Source organism: Lissotriton helveticus, chromosome 9, assembly GCF_964261635.1.
Source record: "Lissotriton helveticus chromosome 9, aLisHel1.1, whole genome shotgun sequence".
Taxonomy (NCBI): Eukaryota; Metazoa; Chordata; class Amphibia; order Caudata; family Salamandridae; genus Lissotriton; species Lissotriton helveticus.
Genome location: NC_136070.1, coordinates 42,794,816 through 42,821,827, shown reverse-complemented (window position 1 = coordinate 42,821,827; position 27,012 = coordinate 42,794,816). Strand labels below are relative to the sequence as shown.

The window sequence follows — 27,012 nt, the reverse complement described above, 5'->3', positions numbered from 1 at the left end:
GACAGCAGGAGGATGCAATGTTTGGGGCGAGAAGTGATGCAAAGAGCAGGGTTTGCACATTGGCTCCCGCCGTATCTGACAACTCCAGCCCTGCGCTCCCCCCACCTCTTCCGACATGCAGCGCATTCATCTTCCACCACTGGACCTGCACCAGTCCGTCAGCACGTGCTCTCTGGGGTAGGGGGCGAAGAGTTGGACCCTGCACCCCCACAGAGACCGGCGAACCCCAGAGGCTCGGATCCAGGGTGAGCTCCTGGCCAGAGGTTATGTTGCCTTTTATTAGAGGGGTAGGGGGGGCAGGGGTGTGAGGGTGGCCATTTTGCCGGGGCTGTCAGTGTGTTGGGTGGGGGCAGCCCCCTGGGGTGCGGATCTCGCCGGCTCACTCGCCCTGCTGGCCCCCAGTAGGTACGCACCGCCCGTGTTGGTCCTCTTAGTGCTGCCCGCCTCGGAGGGCGCCTCCAGTGGCCTCTTCCTGGAGTCGGGAGGGTCCAGGTCGATGGGCACCCCCCCGCCGCTGTGGGTGCCGTTCTGCTGGATGGGAGCCGCCGCCATCATGTTTGCTTTGAGCAGAGACTGACAGAGGGAGAGACTGGAGGAACCAGAGGAGGAGGATAATTCTCATGTACAGCCCCCACCCCTCCCTGCTCTACAGTGACGCGGGGCAGAGGAAGAGAAGGTAAATAGAGGACCCGACCCCCCAGCACCCACCGGCACCCCGAGCTCCAGAGACGGGCGCCCTGGCACCCCTGATCGCGTACAGAAAGCTGCCTTACCCCCTCGCCCCTCCCCTCTCGGATGTACAGTGGAGCCGGGCAGAGAGAAGAAATGCTGTGCAGAACACCAGCCCCAGCGCCCGCCCGCCCGCACCACCGACGCCCTCAGCCCTGGCATCTACACGGGTGTAGAGGGGTCTCGGTCCGAGCGCCCCTCCCCCAGTGAAGCTGGGCAGAGGGAGAGCAGGAAAGCCCCCGAGGAGAAGGCATGCACCGCCGGAGCCCTGTCACCCTATCAACTCCACAGACCGAGCACAAGGAACGGGGCCAGGTCACTGTACGGGGCAGCCCGCAGCAGCTCCAGACCCAGAAGACTTGAAACTTCACCCGCTAAGCTACAATTGGAAGCAGAGCAATAGAGGAGGCGGGGGCCGAGTACAGAGACCCTCCCAGCCCACACGCTTAGCCCACTTTCCATGTACTTTCCCCCACTCACCCTATCTGACCCGTGCTGATGTTCTTGCAATGCCCCATTCCTGACCCTATTTGTCCCTCCCCCACACAAAGAACCCTATCGACCCCATTTTGACCCCTCACTTACCCTATCCACACGTCACCGACATTGATTAAGCTATGTATTCTCCTGCCGTAAGTCTAATGCACCCTCTCCCAAGCTCTTACAATATCTACCTTAACTGGTTCCACTCACTAGAGGTTATTGCACCCAACCCCCGCGGGTGCTTAGAAGCCCCATAATGCCCGTGAGAAGTCCGGGTGGGGTAGGCCCAGAGCAGTCAGAAGTTAAGGCTCCTTAATTACAGGGTGTGCCCACTTCTCGTGTCCTGTGGCCTCTGTACTGCAGACCCACGTGTTCCTTTCAGAATCCACATCTCATACAGCGGCGCAGACCAGTTGTAGGCTGAATCCAAGAGGTACTGTGGACTCGAACCTCAGAACCCAGTGACCTACAATAAGATTCAATAATTCAACGTCCAGCCGCTACATTAAAGTCCAATTGCGCCCACAACTAAATGCTACAACGGCATTGGAATATTGTACTCAATTACAGGGGGGGTAAATAAATCTGGATCTCCCCGAAATGGCTTCACAAGAATTACCAGGGTGCCATCAGCTGCCAGAAAGGTGACTAACCTCATTAACCCTGTCTGCTTCATTAATTCGCACGTTTCCGTGACACAAAATACCTGCATACATGCCGTCTCGTCAAAAACAAGCAACTTAAAAAACATATAGCTTTTCACAGAACATTTTCATAATAAAAAATATAGGCTTACAGCCACTGACACATACACTCTTCACACCACAGAAATTAGGCCATGTTTGACTCAACCTTTTTAAAATAAACCATCAAGTCGTATTGCTGTGCATGAACACATTAACATAAGGTATCAACTACAAGGCAACCCCGATTTCAGACAGACCTAACAGGTAATGATGACCTCTCATTATGAAGACGGCTAGAGCCATAGGGAAAAATGATCCATCAACAAATGGTCACTCATTAAAGACAAACAAAGCTACTGGTCAGATTCCATTTTTCAATGCAGAGTGTATCAGGTCGAGCCGTGATCTTACCATTGTTTATTCTGGTTGCTAAACAATCCGCAGAGAAATGCTTTGCTTCATTTTATTTTTTTATTAGTCACCTAATACAACTTCTTCAGTGACTTTTCCTTCACCCTGGTTTACATTGGTCACGGGTGCTCAGCTACAATGGGGGAATGGAAGAGGACGAAGATGGCAGTGGTGTTGGAGGACGGGATCTCTTTCCTCCTTGCTTGGCAGATGGTATTTTGGCTGCATGGCTGCTCTCCTTGACCCGAGTGGCTCATTGGTTCAGTAGGCCTTTCTGCTCAACCTTCTCCCATGCACTGCCCTAGTTTCCTTTGCAGGAGCAACATGTGTCACGATTTCAGTCCCAGAGGGAAGGTGTTCATATTTAAGTGTGTTGTCCCTTGTGTTAATTTCAGAATCAGCAGACTCCAATAGCAAAGAGAATGGAAGCTTTGGAACACTATGCAATGGAGGGTAAGAAAGCTAGACCACTAACCACAGCAGGAGTGGGAACTTCCAGTTTGCAGTACACTTCAGGTCACTAGTGAGAGACACTGTCCATACTGCATTCAAGTCTCAGTGCCTGGTAATGATTCACAGTTTAACCGGTTCTCCGCTTTGTATAGTTCTTCCACTTAATCCTGATGTCACTTTTCTGATTTCAGTCATTTGCCAGTTCCCTCAGTTAGCCCTTAGTTAGATCACCTTCTTTGGCCTCTCCTCTTAGTGTTAACTCTTTGTGGCTGGAGCATAATCATCTGCTGCTGATCCTTGTTACGTGATGCCTGGGCATCCTGGAGAGCAACAACGGTATCTTGGTCAGCGCTTTTTCTTATGACCGCACCATCTTCCCAGGATTCGGGGAAGCTTACAGGCTTTGATAAGGTTCAGGTCTCAGTCTAGCTAACAAGTTCAAATAATGCATGCTTCCCTTAACTCTTTGTTGTCCAACCTACCATCGTGGATTCGGCGAAATCCCTAGGCATCACACTCGACGCCAAGCTCAACATGCAGCAGCACGTTAGCAAAGCCAGAAAAGCAGCTAATTTCCAAATCAACACATTTAGGAAAATTAAACCCTTCCTCCCTGCTGAAGACTTCCAAACTGCGGTACAAGCTTTAGTCATCCCTCGAATAGACTACGGAATTGTGGCCCTCAGCGGACTCCCGCTATCCACAACTGCACCCTTAAGAGCCTCCCTGAACGCTGCAGCGAGACTCATTACTGGCTCAAGAAAACATCGGCATATATCCCCAGACTTAAAGTCTCTAAAATGGCTGCCTTTTGAAGCCAGAATACAGCTAAAAATTGCAGTTATGACACACGCGGCCGTGCACCACAATGCACCCAACTACCTCGCTCAAAAGTTGTCTATATCAGGAGGTTCGAGATCCAACAGAAGTACAAAAAATCTACTCCTGAAACCTCGTAGATTCCGGAAAGAGAAAACATACAAGCGCTCCTTCTCAGGAATGGCACCCAGGATCTGGAATGCGCTCCCTCCTGAAACCATGCTGATCTCCTCCACTGCACTCTTCAAGAAAGAGGTGAAAACCATCCTTCTGGCCAAGATCTCCTGAACCGTATTGGTGCTGGATCAGAGACTCTGCATTGCTTTGTATCACTGCTCTCCTTTTCCTCTGGCACTATACTTCTAACATGATGGTGTCACTACTACGCTACTCTCTTACTACCGACCAATATTTGATACACGTTGGTTTTCTGATTCACTCTCCCGATGCCCACACTCAGTGTTCTCTCTACACTAAGACATTGATATAAGCCATTCACACACCCAAGGTGTACCTGAACAACTCTGTAGTGGGATCAATGACTTGTACCGTCTTATATTATTTGTTTACCTGATTGTATATTGATATGTTTTATGTATGTTATTATTACCCGACCATGTTAGTGATTACTATATTGCTCCCATTATCTCTGTTCACTCCTACTGCCCCTACCCTGTCTTTGTGAAGCGCTCTGATATCTGTAAGGATCCTGTTCGCGCTATATAAAACTTTGAATAAATAAATAAATAAATAAACCTTTACCAATTTCTCAGACTGATTTAGCCTGTGCTCGGCACTTCACTTCAGAGCGAGTAAGTGGACTAATCCTCAAGCAGGCGCTACTCCACCCTCACCAGCCTACGATCCCTCACTTTCCTGTATATTCTGCTTCCCTTGCCTGTTTTTCCCTTTCTTCTCTTACGAGGTACTAAAGTACTCCATACCTCCAGAGAGAGAGTCACGGACGGCCGGATCTCTCAGCAGTTCTGAAACTTCGGAAGAAGCTGGGCAGGTTGCCAGTACATATCAGACATGGATCTTGCGGAGAGTTCACTTCAGGCAGCGGTTCAAGCATTGCTAAAATTCTGCCTTATGTTGTATCCAATAGTCAGAAGATTGCCTTTCTTTTGAATTACATTAATCAAATCTTCACTTCATCCAAAACACCTGTAAGCTCTAGTCCAATAACATGTTCCTCTCCTGTTATCAGTAGCAGTTGCCGGGCAAGTAATCCAATTGAGGGGTTATTAGTAAAAACAGTTTTGAAAATATATGCTGCTAGCCCCACATGAAAAATATTCATGCAGTTCCTCAGAGTTTAAGTCACTTTTGGTGAAGTGTCAATTATATTATTTATTAAGGCAATAGTATTTCTCCACTGACAAGGGTAAAATTACCTTCATGTTGTCCTACCCTACCAAGAGAGCCAGGGCCTTTTTAAAAGAGTCACTGCCTTGCTAATTCTATACAATTCATGACTCAACTTAAGGTGATATTTGAGAAGGGACAAGCATTGCAGATGCCTCATATGGGGTTTCTTACTCTAAGGCAAGGCAACCAAGATCTTGTCTACTATACAAGTCAGTGTCAACAGTAAATGGCTGAAGTCACCTGGACAAACGAGACACCAGCTGCTGCCTTTTATCAAGGCCTTAAGAAAGAGTTAAACGATGCCCTCTCTTTGGCGGTAAATCGAATCACTACCATTTCAGCTGTCATTGATTTAACCCTATAATTCGATGCAGAACAAAAAAGAAGAAAAGGAGAAGAGTTTCTTTGCCGAACCTCATACTCTTCCAGGTTAGAAAGTCTTGCAAGAAATTACTGGTTGAGGAACAAATGCAGGTGGGAGGGTGTAAGGAAGACTCTTACCTGGAGAAAAAAATGCATCAGCAGAAAAAAACGAATGCCAATACTGTGGTAATCCAGGCTATTATGTAGAACAGAGTCCTAATCTGTCAGGAAATGGGTCTGTTCATCCCTAGAAGATAGACGTAGGGTGAGTTTATCCAATCTTGATCAGTGTGTCCTTTGAAAGTCACACTTTTTCTGGCAAGTGCGTATTACAAAGCCAGGATGTCCCATTACCCTCATTAGTGGATTCTGGTGCATTTTGCTGATTTGTGGTTCAAGATTTTCATCTGCTTTAACTATATCCACTATCACCAAACATGAGTCTGAAGAGCTCAAAGGAACTGGTGGCACATCACTTATGTCTGGTGCAGTACCAGATGAAACCAAACAACTGCTTATGAGCACCTTTGGTAGACATAAGGTAAGCATTTAGGAAATAGCATAGACTCTCCAACCTTTCCCAATGTATTAGGAGCCACGTGGCTGTGATTCCATTATCATGTGAGCAACTGGCAAATTCATTCTATTTCGTTTAATGCATTATATTGTTTACAAAGGTGGTACCCAACCAAAAAACTCACAGAGGCAATACATGAAGAGGGTTGAAATCCAAAAACAGATGTAGCCAGAGAGGGAAGAACAAGATCCCTAACGGATTAGATTTCAGCCTCTTAAAGTAAATTTGCGACCTCAATTAAGAATATGAGGCTGCTACAGACCTTGCTCCTTGAACACATATTTCACATGGAAATTATTATCTCTTGACAATAAAAGAAGACCACATGCTCAAATGATATCTAAAAGAAACTTTGACAAGGGATGCATTTAAAGGCGCCTGCTAAGACTTACGTTTTTCATACTGAAAATAAGTGGGGAATACAAACTGCATATAATTACCATGAGTTGAATGCTGTCACCGTCAGAATAGACTTCTCCCTAAGATATCTGTATCATTACAACAAGTCAAATTTGCCAAGATCTTCTCGAAGCTTGATTTACTGGGAGTTTACAGTTTTGTCTGAACCACAGAGGGAGATTAATGGAAATTTACAACAACAAATGGTACGAATACCTTGTTATGCCCTTTGATTTATGGAAAACCCTTTGATTTTCAACAGTTTGTGAATGGCATCTCTAGAGACTTGTTGGATACCTTCATGATGGTATATATAGATCGTATACCCATTTATACAAAGAACATTCAGCAACATTGGGAGCATGTTAATAAGGTACTCACCCATTTACAAAGACATTCAATGTATGCTAGGTTCGAAAAGTGCCTCTCTGAAGTATCAGAAGTCTCACTCTTGGATTTTCAGATTTCAGAGAAGGGTTTTGGAATAAATATTTCTAAGGTGGCCTCAGCCTACTAGAGTCAAATACATACAAAAGTTGTAAGTTTCACCAATATCATCCAAGATTTTTCCACCATCATTAGGCTCATTGTAGAACTGACCAAGAAAGGAAACCCGATTCCCTGGGTTGAAGAGCAAGAAACTGCCTTTTCTACACTGAATAGAGGTTTTTGACGTCCGGATGTTCAGGTTATTTTCATAGTTGGGATTGACACTACTTCCTTTGCATTGGAACTGTTTCACCCCAGAAACTGAAGCTCTACATCCGGTACTTTATTATGCCTGGATTTAGACTAGTAGAGACTAAAACTACACAATAGATGACCATGAGTTATTGAAATCAAGAGCCTTTTCACACTGGCACCATCATCTATAGGAAGGTAACCAGAACATCACTTTTTGACTGATCACAGAAATCTCCAATATTCGAAAGCAATGAAATGCACAAATGTCCACTGTGTTAGGTAGTCTCCTTCTCCAGATTTGATTAATATATTACATATCACCTGGTCACCGACATGGCAAGGCAGATGAAACGTCTTAATAGACAGGAGAAGAAGAGAAGGGGGGCATTTTACAAGCATATTACCTGTCACCCTAGTGCCAAAGTATGATTGAAATTGTGTGAGTTACATTAGAAGCCAATTAGAGAAACTGAAGGAGTGCACATAAACTGTGCTGGACTCTGGAGAGGGTAGCATGATAGGAATTCAGAGAGGTAGTGCTGTAGTGTCAGGTTCTCCTAGCCCCGCAGCATAGGTTTTCATGAGACACACCTCAAGCATATTTCCAAATCTTCTCTCCAGTGTTTCCCAAGGCAATGAGGACCACATATTTCGAAGATATTGTCACTGAATCCAGGAATTATTCCCTTGGTTGGATTTAGTCTAATTGATACTTGAACTTGCAATCGTATCTCCAGAAAGCTAAGGCTGAGGAAGAGGAGAACGCCAGGGAGCTTGAAAGGGAGAGGCTGAGATAATCTCACCAGGAAGAAGAGGAAAGAAAGAATTAAAGAAATAGGAAAAATGGATTCATGAGGGGTGAAAAAAGGAGTGTAAGGAGCAGGAAAAGGAACGGGAAAGGCAAGTAAAGGAGAGCGAACTAGAGAAAAAGGTTAGTTTTAGGAAAAGCAAAGCTCAGACAGCAACAGGGTCAGCATCATCTGGGAAAAGTGATTCCTCTTCCAATTCTACCATATAATTTGCAAATGTTTCAAAATGACACACACACATACACACACACGCCCGCACACACACGGATGGATGTCACTTGCCCATGGAAGGTATGGCAGTCAGGGTAAGGACATAATAATTGCTTAGGTCATATAAAGAGAGGATCGACCTATGGTATCATCTTACACCATGCAGATATCCAAAAATATTTAGAGAAATCAATTCAGCCACTTTGTATTGTGGCATGCATCATCACTGGTGAATTCCCGACTTCAAGGTCTGTACATACCACATAGGAGGACTCCACCAGTCCTGAGAGTTTCTGATACGTTTCAACTGGATAGAAGCAGGGATCAGATTTATAGTAAAAATATCTTGGGGCATACCCAAAGGAAATTTCTTTTATTTTACGGGTACACTAGATATGATTTAAAGGTGCCATATAGAGAATAATTGAATAGCAATGATTCATATATTCACAATGTTTTGCCAACATGATTCGGTCCGATTAAATTACAAACCAGGTCAATGACTTTCTTTAGGGCACCTAAAATCCCTGCATAGTATGCATTCATAACATGTCCTTTCATGATGCGTAAGGGTCTCATACTTGTTCTAACCTACCATGGTATATGATTACAAAACGAAGAAAAGAAAGAAAAAGCCACATATATAATTATGCCTGAGGACCTTGTTGCTTAAAACATCAAAATTGTGCCCTGATCAATGTGGACAGTAAAATTCAAATACAGTCAAAAGTGTACTGAATGGTGGGTAGGATATGTTTCAATGTAACACAGCAAACATTCTATTTACTCCCCCCCCCATTATGGTACATTCTGTAACCTGGTTATGACTACGAGGCACTTCTCTTGTCCTAAAATTCCAAAGCAGACTCACACGTTAAATTATCCTGTATGCCTTTGGTCCACATTCAACACATCATAATCTTTCTCAGATTTCTGAAAGTGTCAATTTATCTAAACAATGACTTTGCTGTCACATAAGGTGACATAAATCTGCTACAAGCTAGGCAATATCTACATTTTAAGGTTTGACAGCGAACGTGTCTTAAACATGTAACATGCACTCTGATTCAATGTATTTTTTTCATGCAGGTCTAGATCAGTTAGGTCTCGGACTAATGGGAAGTCTCCCAATATAGGTTGAAAGTCAGTGGTCAGCCCTATATACACTTCATGGATTAACTACTGAATTAGAGTGACTTTTGCCTCAGTTTATCACAAGACGTATGTATACGGTTTCCACTAGAAAAGGTAGGATAGCATATTAGGACCCAAGACTGCAGAATGCAAGGGCTAAGTTCATCTACACCATCAGAGACTGTTGGGCCAATTCCTAGTTAGCTCACAGTGCCCTACCTGAATCCCTAACCTTTCTTAGGTGGCATGTGATTTTGGCAACCTAAAACATGACATTCTAATCTCCCTGTGAATTGTGGAAACAGATCTTCCCTGTTCATTATTTACTTATGCATGCCCATGGTAAACAAAAGGAAAGATACAAATACAATTTTCAATACATTTATTGAAACAATCATAACCACACATAGAAAGAATGGCTGGTGATTATTAGGAAGATAAAACAAAGCAAAGTAACCAGCATGATGAACATGGTAAAAAGAATAAACAGTCCAATCATGGCAGTCTGATTTCTCTATGTATATATTTCTAATAATCACTACCTCTACTCTGAGAGCATATTGGGTGTACCCTCTGCCTGATCTCTTAGGTTAGCCTGCGCCCCATACCTAGATAGCTGAATCAAGGAATCAGCCCAATGTGGAATTGGCAATCCCTCTCCACAGCATGGAAGATCAGTATAAGCAGAGCTGCATGTCAAACATAGCAGTCGTTCTAGGACAGTCATAGCTGGAATGCCCATTTGGCCCATAAAGGGACAGTGCACTGTTTATATAATGAAACTACTGTGTTAGAGGTACAGCTCTGATGCAGAGATATGTCTAGATGTTTGAAGCTGTCTCCGAATGGGCAACGCAAACACAAAGATATCTTGTTCTGTTCTTAGCCTTTAATCAAGTATACAGACAGTGTAGCAGGAAGGCTTTCTAAAAACAAGCAGCATGTGCAGCGTCTTCTCAGAAATAATAGTGTGCAAGCCGAAACGAATAAAATAACATTGCTAAAATGAAGTCTGCTAAAATGTGTAAAATATAAAATTAAAAAGAGAAACACAGTGGATCTAAGAAGGCCTCACCAAACCCTCCCCTTGGCCCTGAAATGACCCAGCTTCTATATAAAACTATACTAAAAAGCAAATCATATAATAAAAAAATGGTCAGATCCACATACCAAGCAAACAGAAGCCATCTGAAAATATGCCAATTAAAATGTCCTAAAAAAGAATAAACATTGAAAGTTTTTGAGTGGTTTGGGCGCCATGGGCTGAAGTGCAACGCTGACAAGTCGGAGTTGCTCTTCTTTGGCTGTACATCTGAGCCTGATTGGAAAACCTGGTGGCCGCAAGATATGTCTCCTCCCACTAGCTCGTCTGTGAAAGCCAAAAATTTGGGAGTGGTGATTGACAACAAGCTATCTTTCGGACCACATATTTCATCTCTCACTGGGAAATGTTTCGGCATCCTGCGGATGCTTCGCAAATTTCTCCCCCTAGTTTCTATCCAGCACAGAAAAATTATTGTCCAGGCACTGATTTGCTCCAGGCTGGATTATGCAAATATTTTGTTTCTGGGACTTCCCAAATACCTGGTCAGGCGTCTGCAAATCGCCCAGAATTCTGCAGCCCGAGCCATCTTTGGTCTTCCAAGGAAAGCCAGAGCCACTGATCTTCTCGCCACACTGCATTGGCTCCCAGTTGCAAAAAGGATTCTATTTAAAACTTCGACCACGACTTTCAAGGCCCTGCATGGCATAGGCCCCAAATATATCTCCAAACGACTGTCTTGGTATACCCCTCCCAGATCTCTCAGATCCTCGTCCTTATCAAAAATGAGTGTTCCCATTATCCAACGGGCAAGAGCAGGAGGACGGTCTTTTCGCTACTTAGCTCCTCATGCCTGGAATGATCTTCCAATCTCTTTAAGACAGACCTCTAGTCTTCTGTCTTTCCGAAAGGCCCTTAAGACTTGGCTCTTCCCTTAATCTTGATGCTGTTTTTGTGTTTGTACGCCCTTTTTGGTGTTATGTTCTCCCCATCTTTCGGTTGGGTGTCTTCGTTAAAGCGCCGGGATACTCCAGTGGAGTGGCCGTGTGCTATAGAAGTATACAAATAACATAACATAACAAAGCCATTTAAAAAAAAGGGCCAAATTAAAATTCAAAGAAGTCTTCCGAGATGTCATCCATGTTCTCAGTGTTAAAAGAAACCAAGATAGATTCAGCATCCGCAGATGATATTTCCACAATGGCCTCTTTGATTAGTTCCAAAGAACAGACATACCAACGGTGTGTCATCCTGCAGTGCACCTGAGCCAGGATCCAATAAATGAGGAGCCGTAGTATCCACATCTAAGGATTAGAATGGCTCATAGAAAGCATGCTGGAGAAATGCCAGTCTCACGGGACAACTCCGAAAATGGGTCCTCATCAGACGCATCAGCAAATCTATGTCCATAGATGGTACCACTTGCATTGCAAGGGAGATGTCAAGTTCACACTCGAAAGGACACCACAGACAGAGGAACGCAGGATGCATGCAGGTTAAACACAATGGTTTAAGGGACAGGAACCAGTCATCGTTCAACCCCTGAAGCAAGGACACTCCAAAAACGTCTACCATGCGTTCATGACACAGTTGGATGTGACGTAGATCCATCACCACCTGGCCTCGAAAAGGGAAAATCCATTGCAGAGATGCAAAAATAGGACAAAAATACCTCAAATGAGAAATAACCCAACTGGCATTCCTCCAAAAACTCTAGAAAACATTGAATGTATGAAGGATGGTAGCACTCAAAAAATGGTCTGAAAAGTTCCAACAAAGCCAGACCAAACATTTTTTTAAATTGCACCACATCAGCAGGGTGAAAAGTGTTAAATATGCATCTCAAGTTCACAAAAATGCTGAGGCAATTTAATGCATAATAGCGATTGAATTTTGGAGGACAAGCTTGCCACTTGTAGTTCAAAGGTTTCACGGGCAGATGGTATTGCTTTGCCTTTTGAAAGAATATGGCTTTCAGTCTGCCCAGCTAGTCAAAGCTAAACTTCGAGGTTGGAATGGAAGGCCTTAAGCTAACTTCTATAGGTGTGTGCTTTGGAGGAAATAGCACAGAATTTCAATATTTGACTATCTGAGAGTCAAAATCCTCATACAGAACATCTGCTCTCATCCCACAGCAACTCTGAAAGTTCAACATCAAATAACTTCCATTTGAAAGTAATCTAATGATTGGACGAATCAATGAAGATGGTACTGCCTTCAAGTAATACACCAGAATATGCATCTAAGCAGTTGTATGATGGAGGCATGCATGGCTAAACCACGCGTGTCTCTACCACACAGCCTGAACCACAAATGCGTCTTAACCAAGCATTCCTTTACCACGCATGCCTTTACCAAGAAATTTTGTTGTAAAGGCATGAATGGTAAGGGGGTATGCGTGGTTAATTTTGCCACTACTCCGATCATCCTCCCCCTGTCCCAAGCCCTAAATTATGACCTCCTACCTGCCCCCCTACCCTGAGGCCCAAAAACCTGCCCCATTCTTAAAAGAACCCCACCCCCTCCATGAGTCGTAAAAACCTGCCCCCTTCCCAAAAGTACCAAAACCCCCCGAAAGCGACCCCCAGACCCGGCCCCAGGCCCACTTACCTGTCCGCGCTCAGAACCTTCTGTTATGATTCTTCTCCCCGAGTCCCCGCCCATTCTGAACACTAGAGCACATGTGCCGTAAGGCAGATGTGTTGTTCTGGCAAGTGTTCCAGAACGTGTGGTTCTGACCGTGTTGTTCCCGAGGTTTCCCCATTGAAGCGTTGTATGCCCCATGCAGTGACCGCTTTACACATAAGTTAGTGGCCGAGCGAAGGTTCACATTTATTTTCACTAAGGAACACAGTTTGTGAACAAAACTCTCTACTACCGTCTCATATCTGCGTACTGGGAAATATTTCAAGCAATATGAAACGTTGAAATTGGTAATCAGATCGGTAATCAGTCAGAATATCAAATTTCTAATATCGACATGGCAAAATATCGAGTCTAAAATATAGAATGCAGATAATCAATTGTAGAGGGAGAAGGAAAGCATGATCCATTCAGCTTCCTTGTTTATCAGAATCAAATAATCAAAATGAGGATGGATCACTTGTCCTGCTTTAACCTGTGTATGCAGGTAGCGTACTGATATGTCCCAATTAAAAAACCCTCATGCACGTGTCAGATCTAAGGTGGGAGCGGTATATCTTGTTCTCCGCTTCTTAGGCACGTGTGTGCATAATCATCAGGTTAGTGGTTATGCATCCTCCAGCCGGAGGGTTACCCCTGGTTACCGCAGTAGTGATCAGTGAAGGGTTGGGTTTGTCAAGATGATTAAAATAGGCTCGTACAACCAGATAAGTGTATTTTAATAAGTGTGGGTTCGAGTCTTGTTTTAAAAATTAGAGGCGTGTGTACTGAGATGAATAAAGTATCTCACACACTGATGATCATTATTTTTAAAAAAGGAGGTCGACATGTTTCAGCCCTTGTTCGCCTGGTAGGGTCGGATGGGCTTTCTTCAGGACCAAGTGAAGTGAGTGTAGAGACCAAGGGCGTCTCTGTGCATGTGAATTCCTTCGAACAGGACTGTGTGTTCGTGTGAAGGAATGAGAGAATGAATATATTAATCCTTCTCTTAGATAGGTCTCATAGGTACCTGTAATACATAAATAACAAACATACATAGGGGTGGGGTAATAATTGTAGGACAAACATATACATTCAGCTTCTTGTGCTGAGATACACATTTCTGTATAGCAACTTAAAAATGGCAACACTTTCTCGAACACGCAACATCATCATGAAAGGTCAACTCACTCATTCCATCCATGTGTTAATCCTTCTATCAGCGGTGCGAGTTATATATCTTCTCTCATTGGCAAAATTATTCACTCATTGAGAGGTGCATTTTAATTATTCGTTCTGTTATCATGCGCCTATGATTCATTTAAACTCTATTCATATTGCCGTGGTCAAGTATCTAACAATATGTGTCTTCATTTTCTGTCGGTGGGTTTCTCGCTTTCTTGCTCACTCATGCGGTTGTGTGCCCGCCAAAATAGTTTCTGGTATTATGAATTCGGTGTGGCGGGATGATTGTGAGCCTTTCCTCACGCTCCATATTGTGCTAATATGTCCCTCCTAATTCTTGCACGTTTAGATGGTACAGGGTGTAGTAATGGCTTCAACTTTAATTTTGCCAAAATGACTTGGGAAATGTCCCTGATTGCCCGTTCATCTGTTATGACACTAGAGTATAATTACCAGATGGCCACGCCTCATACCCGATGATGAATAACACATACCTTCATTTTTCTGAAATCGTGTATCATCAGGTGCCCTCATTAGTTCTAGGAGCCTACTGAAATAATATTTACAGTGTTTAAGTAAAGGTAGGTGATACATTACGGTTTTGTCGCGGAGAGCAGCGTTTGATTCTCGCTACCTGCGGTCCTTTCGTGAGTCACTGCTTGTGCTGACACTGCCAATGGGGCCCGGAAATAGGGAGGTTCTTCCAGATTCTGTTAAGACGCGTGTGTGTGAAATGAAAGACAGACTGTCTGAGTTCAGTCTTGTCTCTAAAACATACGATTATGGCAAGGGGAGAATGTATTTTGGAACGCTCAAATATTGTTGACAAACCCAACCCTTCACTGATCACTACTGCGGTAACCAGGGGTTACCCTCCGGCTGGAGGATGCATAACCACTAACCTGATGATTATGCACACACGTGCCTAAGAAGCGGAGAATCAAGATATACCGCTCCCACCTTAGATCTGACACGTGCATGAGGGTTTTTTAATTGGCAAGTGGAGGTCTTACAGGGGTAAGAACTGTCTCAGAGGACTCTTGATGCACGAAAAGTGTGTGGAATCAAATTGATAGCAATGGACGTGATCATGTCTTCAAATATTTTCGATGAAGTTTATTAGTCAAAGTACTTCAAGAGTATTTCAGAAAACATATTAACTTCATATGTTGTTCATTTCGACTTTACACAAAGGAAAAGACGCAAGGTCCAGGTAACATTCTTCTCAAAGTATTTCACAACCCCAATGCATTTCGTGCTAGATGTAGCACTTCTTCAGAGGGATAGTATGTCTAAAGGGAAAACATAAGTAGATTCGATGTAATTCGCCGAAGAACAGGAAGTTTTTAATTGGGACATATCAGTACGCTACCTGCATACCCAGGTTAAAGCAGGACAAGTGATCCATCCTCATATTGATTATTTGATTAAAATATAGAATGGACATAATATCGATTTACAAGAATATAGTGGTGCAGAATATCGAAATGCAGGTAAAAAATATCGTTTTCAATAATATCGAAGTTAGTAATATCAACAGGCATAATATAGTTGTTAAAAATATTGAATTTTATAGTGTTTTAAGTGTTAGTATATATGTTAAAAGTATGTATTATTTTTGCAACGTATGTTTGAATTTTTAAAAAAGAATGAATTTTAATTAAATGAATTTTTTTGTAATTTAAATCCGTAGCGGTTTGTGGGTTTATAGGGGAATAGGATGGGAAGTAATTTAATTATAATAAATTTCCTAGAAATATTTAGAAATAATTAATTATATGTTAATTATTTTTTGCGCAATTTAATTCTGTAGCGGGTCGTGAGTTTATAGGGAAATAGGGTGGGAGGTAATTTAATTGAAATTAATTAATTATTTTAATAATGAATCATTTAGGGCCATACGTAGGTAATCTACATTTACCGATTCTAAAATACCGAATTTTACCGATTCAGTATTTTAGAATCGGTAAATGCTATGTAGGAAAAAAATTGGTACATTTTACCGAATCGGTAAGATTCGGTATTTAATAATCGGTATTTACCGATTCGGTAATTCCCACTCATTCATATGGGCCTGGAGGCCCATAGGAATTAATGGGAAGCCATTCACTATTACCGATTCGGTAAATACTGAATCAGTAATAGGGGGCACATATTCAATGGTGGCAGGGTGTCACATTGACACCCTGTTGCACCCCTGAATCGTGCATGTGTGCACATGTGGCACATATATATATCTGCCACATGGCACTGTTACAAAAGCACAAAATTGCTTTTGTAAAGGTTTTCGATATTTACCATCAACTTGTAGTTGGTGCTAAATAACGAATCCTTAAAGCACATAAGCACTCTTAAATGTGATTCCTACATACCATTTACCGATTCGGTAAATACCGAATCGGTAAATAATGATTTGGTAAATACAGAATCGGTAAATACCGATTCTGTATTTACTGAATCATCACCTACATCGGATATGGCTCAATACCAGTCGGTAAGCATGAAATTTACCGAATTTCGGGTTTACCGACCGGTAATTAGCCACCTACATCAGGCCCTTAGTATTTAATAATTTATATTGTTAATTAAGTCGATTAATTTATTATGAATCAATTATAAATTGATTAATAACAAGTAATACATAATTGGTAATTATGTTAATTGTGTTTTTTTATTACTTAGTAATTAATTAGATATTAATTATTATTAATTAATTTGTAAATATGTTAAATGTGTACTTTTTTTAGGAGTAGGGTAGGAGTTGATAGGGGAGTAGGGTAGGGAGTAATTTAGTTTTAATGTAATTTTTATTATTTTGTATATTATATTTATTAAAAGGTATTTTATAGTGTTCATTTTGTGAATTAGTTTAGATTTGATGGTTATTATTTTATTGTTAATTTTAATATGTTAATTAATTTTTAATGAACTATGTTAATTTATAAATATTTTATTCTATTGTAGGTGACATTTATAGGGGAAAATGGTGGGAGGTAATTAATTTAGAAAAAATATTTACTTGTTAATTAATGTTAATTATATTGCAGGAGTGGGTATACTAAATGAATCCCCTACGCTATCCAACACTTTCCCTACTGTTACACTTGGTGGATTGGGAAGAAAACAAGTTACTTACCTGTAACTGTGGTTCCCCAGTATTGGTAACTTTCATAGATTCCCATGCTTTTGTATCATTCCCCGTCGTCGGAATGGCAGTCTCAGTAACAAAATAACATAGCAGTAGGTCCAAAAGAGAAAGAAAAAGGCCTAGGCCTCATTCCCTTTTGTAGCATATCCGCCTCTTTTTGTAAAAGAGACCAAACTAAGCATCAGCCAATCAGAACAGTCTCTCCCCCATAGAACCCTCCTGAAGGAACCTCAGAGCCTCAGATTTTCGTAGCCGTTGTGTAACAGTCACCACATCTGCTGAAGGCTGAGCTTTCCCAGAGGAGGAGGGTGGGCGCATGGGAATCTATGAAAGGTACCAATACTGGGGAACCACAGTTACAGGTAAGTAACTTGTTTTCTTGCCCCAGTATTGGAACTTTCATAGATTCCCATGCTTTTGTATCAGTAGCCAGCAATAGCCATAAACACATTTTGTGGCATAAATATACATTGCAATAGCCATCATTACATGAACACCAAAATGTGCCGAATAAATGGAAGGTGGGATAGAAAGGAAAGCTCACCAATTAGTGGAAGAGGTTCCTCAGGACCGCCTGGCCCACAGCCGTGTCCTCCTGTTGCTAGGATTCCAAGCAGTAATGCTTTGTAAATGTGTGCACGCTGCTCCAAGTCGCAGCTCTGCAAATATCTTTGATGTGCACTCCCGCGAAGAGAGCTGTTGAAGAAGCCACCAATCTTGTGGAATGTGCTCTAACCTTGCTGGTCAGCGACTTACCTGCTGCAGTATGCCAATGTAGAATGGCACTTGTAATCCACCTCGCAATACCATGTTTTGAAAGAGGGGGGCCCTTGCAAGGACCACCAACAGCAATGAACAATTGGGAGGATTTAAGGAATCCTTTGGTGCGATCCAAATAACATTTTAAGCACTGTTGTATATCCAGAGAATGTAGTGACCTCTCCGCTGGTGTAGTAGGGTGAGGAAAGAAAGCTTTAAGAATAACCGGCTCATTTGAGTGGAAGTCCGAGGGTACCTTAGGTATGAACTTTGGGTTAGTTCTCAATAATACTGTATTCCTTTTGAATTGGAGAAGCGGCTCTTGGATTGTGAGAGCCTGCAACTCCCCAATACGTCTTGCTGATGTGAGGGTAAGAAGGAGATCCAATTTCCATGAAAGGAATTTCATATCCGATAGATGCATTGGTTCAAATGGGCCCTTCATGAGCTGTGTGAGGACCAAATATAATTGCCAAGTAGGAGGTGGAGGCCTCACCGGGGGATAGACACTGAACAATCCTTTGAGAAACTGTTTAATTATCCTGGAAGACCAAAGAGAAGGTCCAGACTCAGAACGTCTGTAACTAGAAATCGCTGCCAAATGAACTTTTATTTAAGAATGGGCCAGCCCCGTCTTAGCCAAGGAGAAAAGATAAGGCAGAAGTTGATGAGGTTGTGAAGAAAAAGGTACTCAAAATCAGATAGGACAGGACACTTGTAACTACGTTACACAGGGTTTTAATTCAGACAACCCTCATAAACGTTATGTTGTTAAAGTTGCGGTTTATATCGTTTTTCCGCCCCACGTAAACGTTGTGGCATTGATCATTGGGTTGTCCGAATGTGCTGTATGCCAGCCTCAAACCCGAGGCAACCTCTGGTGCTGCGTAGTAGTGTCCAGAGATGTGTGCAAAGTACCCCTGAAAAAAGTGAAGGTTTAGGATAAAATACAAATCCACATCCTCAAAAAAACTCTTTCCTTTTAATTAATACGTGAAGTGGTTTGTCATTAAAAAAGGGTGGGTATGCCCTAAGATCAGGTTACTGGATCTATGCATATCACTTTATCGTCAACATGTTTCAGCTCCTCTGTGCCCAGCCAGGTCTATGGAGCATTCGTCAGGACAAAACAGAACAAAAAACACACAGTTAAAAATTACTCACACAATTTGTGCAGTTTTCGGTGGGAAGATAAGTTTCCCACAGTATCCGTAAGGTTCAATTTACCTATAATGCAAAAAGATTGGTACAAGGCATTATTCACATTTGGGGGTGTGGTGTAGCATGTTATTGCTATTCTTGTATTTCCAATTAACAACTGAATTGGATATATGATTATTACATCACGGAGCAATACGTCACATTTGGTGGCGAGTCTCAAGGGGGAGAATGGTGATATCAAGGTGAGTGAGGTTATGGACATATTGTCACAACAATAGAAGATGCCCTGTGGTTAGATATTTAATATGCATTTGTGATGGATAATATATGCAATAACCCGGCATTTTTTGCTTATCGAGTGACATTCGAGTGTTGTTCGCCACCGTACAGTATTGAACATGAGTCAAGTTTCACACATTACATGGAACTATATTTGGTTTAAAAAGTAACAAGCCACTAAATGTGACGTATTGCTCCGTGATGTAATAATCATATATCCAATTCAGTTGTTAATTGGAAATACAAGAATAGCAATAACATGCTACACCACACCCCCAAATGTGAATAATGCCTTGTACCAATCTTTTTGCATTATAGGTAAATTGAACCTTACGGATACTGTGGGAAACTTATCTTCCCACCGAAAACTGCACAAATTGTGTGAGTAATTTTTAACTGTGTGTTTTTTGTTCTGTTTTGTCTTGACGAATGCTCCATAGACCCGGCTGGGCACAGAGGAGCTGAAACATGTTGACGATAAAGTGATATGCATAGATATGCATAGATCCAGTAACCTGATCTTAGGGCATACCCACCCTTTTTTAATGACAAACCACTTCACGTATTAATTAAAAGGAAAGAGTTTTTTTGAGGATGTGGATTGTATCCTAAACCTTCACTTTTTTCGGGGGTACTTTGCACACATCTCTGGACACTACTACGCAGCACCAGAGGTTGCCTCGGGTTTGAGGCTGGCATACAGCACATTCGGACAACCCAATGATCAATGCCACAACGTTTATGTGGGGCGGAAAAACGATATAAACCACAACTTTAACAACATAACGTTTATGAGGGTTGTCTGAATTAAAACCCTGTGTAACGTAGTTACAAGTGTCCTGTCCTATCTGATTTTGAGTATCTGACCAGGGGAATTGACTGGACACTTTATTCCTCCTCCCTACTTGTGATTAATAATATGTGAAGAAAAAGGGTCAACACCCACTTTCCTGCACCAAATGCAAAATCTCTTCCATTTGAGACGGTAAGTCTTGTTCGTAGAAGGGGCTCTAGTCTGGGAGAGAACCTCTTTAATTTCATTTGAGATGGGAAGGGTCATAAATTCTCGATGGTCAGAAGCCATGCTGTCAGGTGCAATTACTCTGGATCCAGATGCCAAATTTGCCCCTCGGACATTGTGATATGGTCTGGAATGGTTCGCAAGGGAAGAGGAGGAGCCAGAGACAACAGATGGAGTTCCGTGAACCAGAACTGTCTCGCCAAGCAGGGGCTATCAAGATCATCCTGCATGGCTCTACTTTGATCTTCCTGATAAGCCTCGGGATCAGTGGAATGGGGGGAAAGGCGTAGACAAATGTCCCTGACCAGGCTATCGAAAATGCATTCCCCAATGATCCTCGGTGGTGAAGCCTGCTTGCATAAGACCGGCATTTCTTGTTGGTCGGTGTGGCAAATAGATCTATTGCAGGTTTGCCCCACTGTAGGAAGACCTCGTCCAGAACTCGCTGGTTCAGTTCCCACTCGTGACTGACTGAGGATAACCTGCTTAGTCTGTTGGCATTCTCCATTTAAAATCCCTGGCAGGTGTTCTGCCAGCAGTGAAATCCCGTGAAGGATCGCCCATTCCCAGATTTCTTGAGCTTCCTGAGACAACGGGAGAGACCTGGTTCCCCCTTCTTTGTTTACATAATGCATGGCCGTGGTGTTGTCAGTCCGGATGAGAACCTTTGAACCTCTTAGGCGAGGGAGAAAGGCTTTAAGAGCCAGTTTGATTGCCCTGAGCTCCAAGAGATTGATGTGGAGTCGACGGTTCTGAGGAGACCAGTGTCCACTGAGATGCAGGTCCTGCAGTACTGCTCCCCAACCATCCAACGACGCATCCGTCGTCACCACCTGAGGAGACGGATCGCTTACGAAGGATAGACCTTGGGACAAGTTTCCCTGCTTTGTCCACCAGAAGGCGCTTTTTTCATTCCCGAGGTGATGGTCACCTTGTCGTCTAACGACACATGAATCTGTTTCCATTGGATGTCCAGTTGCTCCTGAAGAGGACGCATCCTCAATCTGCAGTGTGGAATTAGAGGAATGCATGAAGAAATTACCCTCAGAAGAGATTTGTAGCGGCGTACTGAAAGACACCTTCTTCTTTGTAAGTCTAGGGTCATGGTCTGCAGTTTTTCCTGCCTCTCTAAGGTTGGGAAAGCTTTCTTGAGATTCGAGTCCAAGATGGCTCCCAGGAAGCGTGCTGTTTGGACAGGACCAGAGATGACTTCTACTTGTTTAAAGTGAGACCTAAATTCAGAAACAGGTTTGTAGATGTGTCGACGCTTCCCTCGCGGCCTCCCTGGACGGAGCTTTCAGCAACCAATCGTCCAGGTAAGGGAAGACCTGAAAGTGATTCTTCCGTAGAAACGCTGCTACTGGTGCCAGCACCTTTTTGAAGATTCTCGGGGCTGAGCGAAGACCAAAGGGTAAAACCCTGAATTGAAAGTGGCTCTTGGCTACTGCAAATCATAGAATACTTCTGTGTTCTGGGTGAATCGGCACATGAAAGTATGCATCTTCGAGATCGAGCGTGGCCATGAAATCCCCTGGATTGATGAGACATAGCATGTCTTGAAGAGAGACCATCCGGAAAGACAGGGAGATGAGATAGGTGTTGAGCTCCCTGAGATCTAAAATGGCGCGCCATTTCTCTAGCGTCTTCCTTACCAGGAAGAACCTGGAATAGAATTCTTCTCCTCTTCGGGCGGAGGGGACCAACTCTCTAGCACCTTTCAGGAGCATCTGATGAACTTCGAGCCGCAGAAGACACAGATGTTTCGATGGAATGGCAGCAGGGGGCTTGGATGGTGGGATTTGTGTGAATTCCAAAGTATGGCCCTTTGGAATGATGTTTAGCACCCATCGGTCTGATGTTATCTTGGACCAATTCTGAAGGTATTGTGACACTCTGCCTCCTACTGATGATCTTGCGGAGGTGGGCACATTAGGAAGAGCCAGGAGGCCGCTATTGTCTCTTGGACGCATCACGTCCTTGGCGAGCCTGCTTCCCTCTGTTATTAGGTCTTGAGAAACCCGAGGACTGGCCTTGCCTCTGCTGATAAGGTTGGCGGTACTGTTGCGAACCTGAGCCATATGATGAGTACCTTTGCTGCTGGTAAGAGCCTCTGTAGGTGGTGTTTTTGCCTCTGGAACCTCTAAAAGGAGCTTTACCGTACTGAAGCGTACCCAGAGACTTAGCAGTCTCAGTATCCTTTTTAATATCTTTGAGAGTGTCATCTATCAATTTTCCAAATAATGCCTCTCCATCAAAAGGTAAATGCATGTTGGACAGGCCCCATGAAGGGCTCGCTCCCTCCCCGCATGACAGGGCCCTGGTCCCGGCCTTCCAGGTACTACCCGCAGAAGCAACCCCCAACCCGTCCCCCGTGGGACATCTGCTCCCGGGAATCCCTGTGTCCCTGGCCTGGGCCACCGTCAGCACCCTTGCCCGGACCAGCCGCCATCTTAGACACTGCGCCACGAGGCCGCGTGGCCTCAGCTCGACCCCCACCCCGGGCCTGGCCAGGTCCCGACATCCCGGCACCACCATCCACCCAGGAGGTGAACGGACCACTTGGCAGGTCAATGGGAGTCAGGAGTGTCGATGGCTCTCTCCCGCCAGATGCCGATCACCCCCAGCCTCCCCGGGCGCTGGCTCCACCCCCCTGCTGGGTGTCTGGACTCCCTCATCCCGGACCTCCCGACCTCCAAGAGCGAGGGTCCGGACATCAAAGAGCGCCAGGCCTATAACTGAGGCAGCCCCAGAACAGGAAGGCAGTTGTATCCTGGAGTCGAGAGACACCGCGACGAACTCTTCCTTGACGGACTGCTGGCGCTGCCGCAGCCCTGCCTTGTGAACTATTGTCCTGCCTGCTGGCGCTGCCGCGGCCTTCTGCAACCTTCATCCTCGTGGGACCTGCTGGCGCTGCCGCGGCCCGTTGTCACCTTCATCCTCGTGGGACCTGCTGGCGCTGCCGCGGCCCGTTGTAACCTTCATCCTCGTGGGACCTGCTGGCGCTGCCGCGGCCCGTTGTAACCTTCATCCTCGTTGGGACCTGCTGGCGCTGCCGCGGCCCGTTGCCACCTACGACCTCTTCGGGACCTGCTGGCGCTGCCGCGGTCTGACCCGTCCGAACACCGAGCTCGAGGATTGTGAGCTACCACCGTTCCACCGCCGTACCTACGGGTAACAAGACTGTCCCGCTACCCCCTTTCCCTACCAGAGACTAGAACGGAGAGGACCACCGTGTCCTGATCTCCTTGTCTCATACTGCCTCATTTCAAGAACTGCCTATAAAAGGTATTAATCTGATCTTCGTGTGGTGTCCATCTGTGGGGGGGAAGTTGCCTGTCTGTGCGATCGCTGGAGACGGTCCTCACTGGAGGCCTCTCCCCTTGTGCTCGGCCGACCCTCCAGGTCCCCGTCTAACATTGGTGGCCAGCGGCGCGATCCGAACCAACGCGTACCGTACAGACAGTAACTCACCCTACGACTAAAACCACAATGACGACCAAAGAGAGCGGATCGGCAGAGAAGTTCCAGATGGAAAAGCTAGAAGAATACAACCACCGAGAGCTCAAACAATTTTGCATGGACTTAGGCATTGCTACCACCGGGCTAAGCACAAAAGAAGACTTCAAAAACGCCCTAGAGGCCTGGACAGAGACGAATACCGCCACCCCCCGGGACCCCGAAGCCCCGGAAGTCAACACCACCCTGACGGAAGAACGGAGAACAGGCCCCTCCCGAGAAGAGATCCAGGAGCGGGAAAAAAATAGACTACACGAGTTAGACTTGGCACGGCTCAAATTAGACGGAGAATTGAAGCTGGCGGAACAAAAAATAAACTTAGAACACTTACGGCTCAGAGAAGAGCGAGAGGAAAAACAGAGACAGAGGGATCTCGAAGAAAAAAGACTGGCATACGAACACGAGTGCAAACTAGCAGAGATAGAAATGCGCAAACTGAACAAAAACCTAGGGGTACCCGAGCCCCCGCGCTCCCCGGGTACTACCGAGCAGAAGGTCCACATCCCCAAGGATGTGGTCCGAGAATATCACCGAAACGACGACATACAGCAGTGGTTCAAGGCCTATGAGATCGCCATGACTGCCCACCGGGTCGCTCGAAGTGACTGGGGAGCCGGTCTATGGGGGAGATTCGTCAATGAGGGCCGTGATGCCCTGCTGCAGCTTCCGGACCATCAAATGACGTCCTATGACCACATGAAGGCCGCCCTCCTCAGTCGATATGGGCTTACGCCCGAAATGTACCGCCAGAGGTTCCGCAACTGCACCCGGATCCCAGGTACAACTTGGTTGGAATACGTGAACTATTTCAGCCGGGCCTTCGAGGGATGGATCAAGGGTAACAACGTAACCACTTACGAACAACTCTTCAATCTCATTGTGTGGGAGCACCTCTCCAACAACTGTTTCGTCGAGCTCAGGCAGCACCTCCTCGACAGTAAATTGACTGAACCACGGCAGCTCGCCACCGAGGCGGATCGGTGGGAGAGCACCCGAGTGGCCCGGAGTGGGCCGAACGAGCAGAACAGAACCAACCAAGGTCATCATCGTCCCCGTGGAGGAGGAGGAGGACAGGGCCGGGGCAGAGACGCTGTCCCAGTCGCTCCCGCTAACACCACCCCGCCCCCAGCAGGCCGGGGAAACCCCCCGATGCGCCCGGGGTTCCGAGCCAACGTTACGTGTCATCGATGCCAGCGAGTCGGCCACTATGCCAGTGACCCGACCTGCCCGAAGAACCAGGTTCCCAGGCCCCGCCAGGTGGCGGCCGCCGCCCTAGGAGAAGAACGAGTCTCCGAAGACCCTGAAGCATACGAGTCGGAGCAGTTCGAGTGGGAACCCGCCGCCATGACCCTGGCCTGCCTAGGAGGAATAGACATGGTCCCGCGGACTCCCCTGCCCGCCAACACTCGGAAGTACAGCCAATGGGTGAGCATAAATGGGCGCAAGGCCGAGGCACTGCGTGACACCGGGGCCAGTGTGACGGCCGTCCGTTGTCACCTGGTGACCCCAGAACAAATCCTGCCAAACGTGCTTTGCCCCGTCCGATCGGCAGACAATTCGGAGAGCCTGTGTCGGATGGCCTGCGTCCCCTTCGAATGGGGAGGAGTGTCCGGCATGCTGAAAGTAACTGTCCGTGACGATGCCCCCGTAGACTGCCTCCTGGGGAACGATCTCGAGAGCTCCCTGTGGGCAGCTGTTGAAAGAAGAGAGCATCTGGGGATGTTGGGTCTCCCGGACTGGGCGTGCGTGACCACCCGGTCCATGGCCACCCGCACCATCCCTAGACCAGAAGAACCGGAATGGTCAGCACCTCCGCCCTCGATCACTCCAGAAGAAGACTTCATCCATACCGACCACCCGGAACCCACCACAGAGGGGTCCGCACAGCCCCCCGAATTTCCCGACCTGGCTCAGTGGCGTCAAGAAGGGGGGCCCACCCAAGAACAATTCCGGCAGGAGCAAAAGACCTGTCCCTCCCTCGAGGGACTGCGACAGCAAGCGCTCGCCCAGGGCCAAGGAGACACCACCGGGGCCCACTGGGTTTATTGGGACAATGATCTCTTGTACAGCGAGCAGAGAATCGCAGAGCTGGGGGCCGGTCGAGTGCTGGTGGTGCCCCTCCACTTCAGAGACTTCCTGTTGAACTTGGCCCATGATGTCCCCCTGGCTGGGCACCTGGGGCAAGACAAGACCTACCACCGCCTGGTGACTCACTTTTTTTGGCCCAAAATGAGAAATGACGTCTCCAACCACTGCCGGTGCTGCCCGACCTGCCAGGCCAGCGGGAAGAGCGGCCGCAAACTCAAGGCACCCCTACAACCATTCCCCGTGGTGACCACCCCGTTCGAAAGGGTGGGAATAGACATTGTGGGGCCCCTGGACCCCCGAACAGCACAAGGGCATCGCTTCATCCTGGTCCTGGTGGACCACGCCACCCGCTATCCTGAGGCGGTCCCCCTTCGTACTATAACAGCCCCAGTAGTGGGTCGAGCCTTAATGGGGATCTTCTCTCGAGTGGGCTTCCCCCGGAAAGTCGTCAGCGACAGGGGTACGAACTTTATTTCAAAGTATATGAAATCCCTCTGGCAGCAGTGCGGGGTCACTTACCGATTCACAACCCCCTATCACCCCCAGGGAAACGGACTGGTCGAGCGGTTCAACCGCACTCTCAAGGGGATGATCATGGGGCTAGAAGAACCCCTACGCCGCCAGTGGGACGTGCTACTACCGTGCCTCCTCTTCGCCTACCGAGAAGTCCCCCAGAAGTCCCTCGGCTTCAGCCCCTTCGAACTCCTGTACGGACACCCCGTTCGCGGGCCTCTCAGCCTAGTGAAGGAGGAATGGGAAATGGCCCCCCTAAAAACCCCTCCAGACGTCTACAAGTACCTCCTGACCCTCCGCAATCAGACCCGGAAATTCAGGGAGATCGCCAAAGCCAATCTTGAGGCCAGTCAAGAGGACATGAAGAAGTGGTACGATCAACATGCCTCCTCCATCGAGTTTGAACCGGGTCAGCAGGTATGGGTGATGTCCCCCATCGAACCGTGTGCCTTGCAGGACAAATGGACAGGGCCCTTCAAGGTGATCGAGCGCAAGAGTCCCGTCACCTACCTCATCGACCTGGAGTCCCCCCGGAACCCCCTCCGGGTTC

General features: G+C 45.8%; 1 protein-coding gene across 3 annotated transcripts in view; it reads right to left on the bottom strand.

The window, feature by feature from the left end:
- NOVA1 (NOVA alternative splicing regulator 1) overlaps positions 1–27,012 on the bottom strand; it is a 635,377-nt gene that overhangs the window by 442,695 nt on the left and 165,670 nt on the right. For 2 of the 3 annotated variants that reach the window (XM_078659420.1, XM_078659422.1), the window contains exon 1: positions 414–639. The exons of the other annotated variant lie outside the window; for it this stretch is intronic. In XM_078659420.1, coding sequence (XP_078515546.1) covers positions 414–555 — 142 coding nt within the window. In that variant the 5' untranslated portion in view covers positions 556–639. Of the gene's footprint in view, positions 1–413; positions 640–27,012 lie in introns of those variants that run through there. 3 annotated transcript variants of the gene reach the window in all.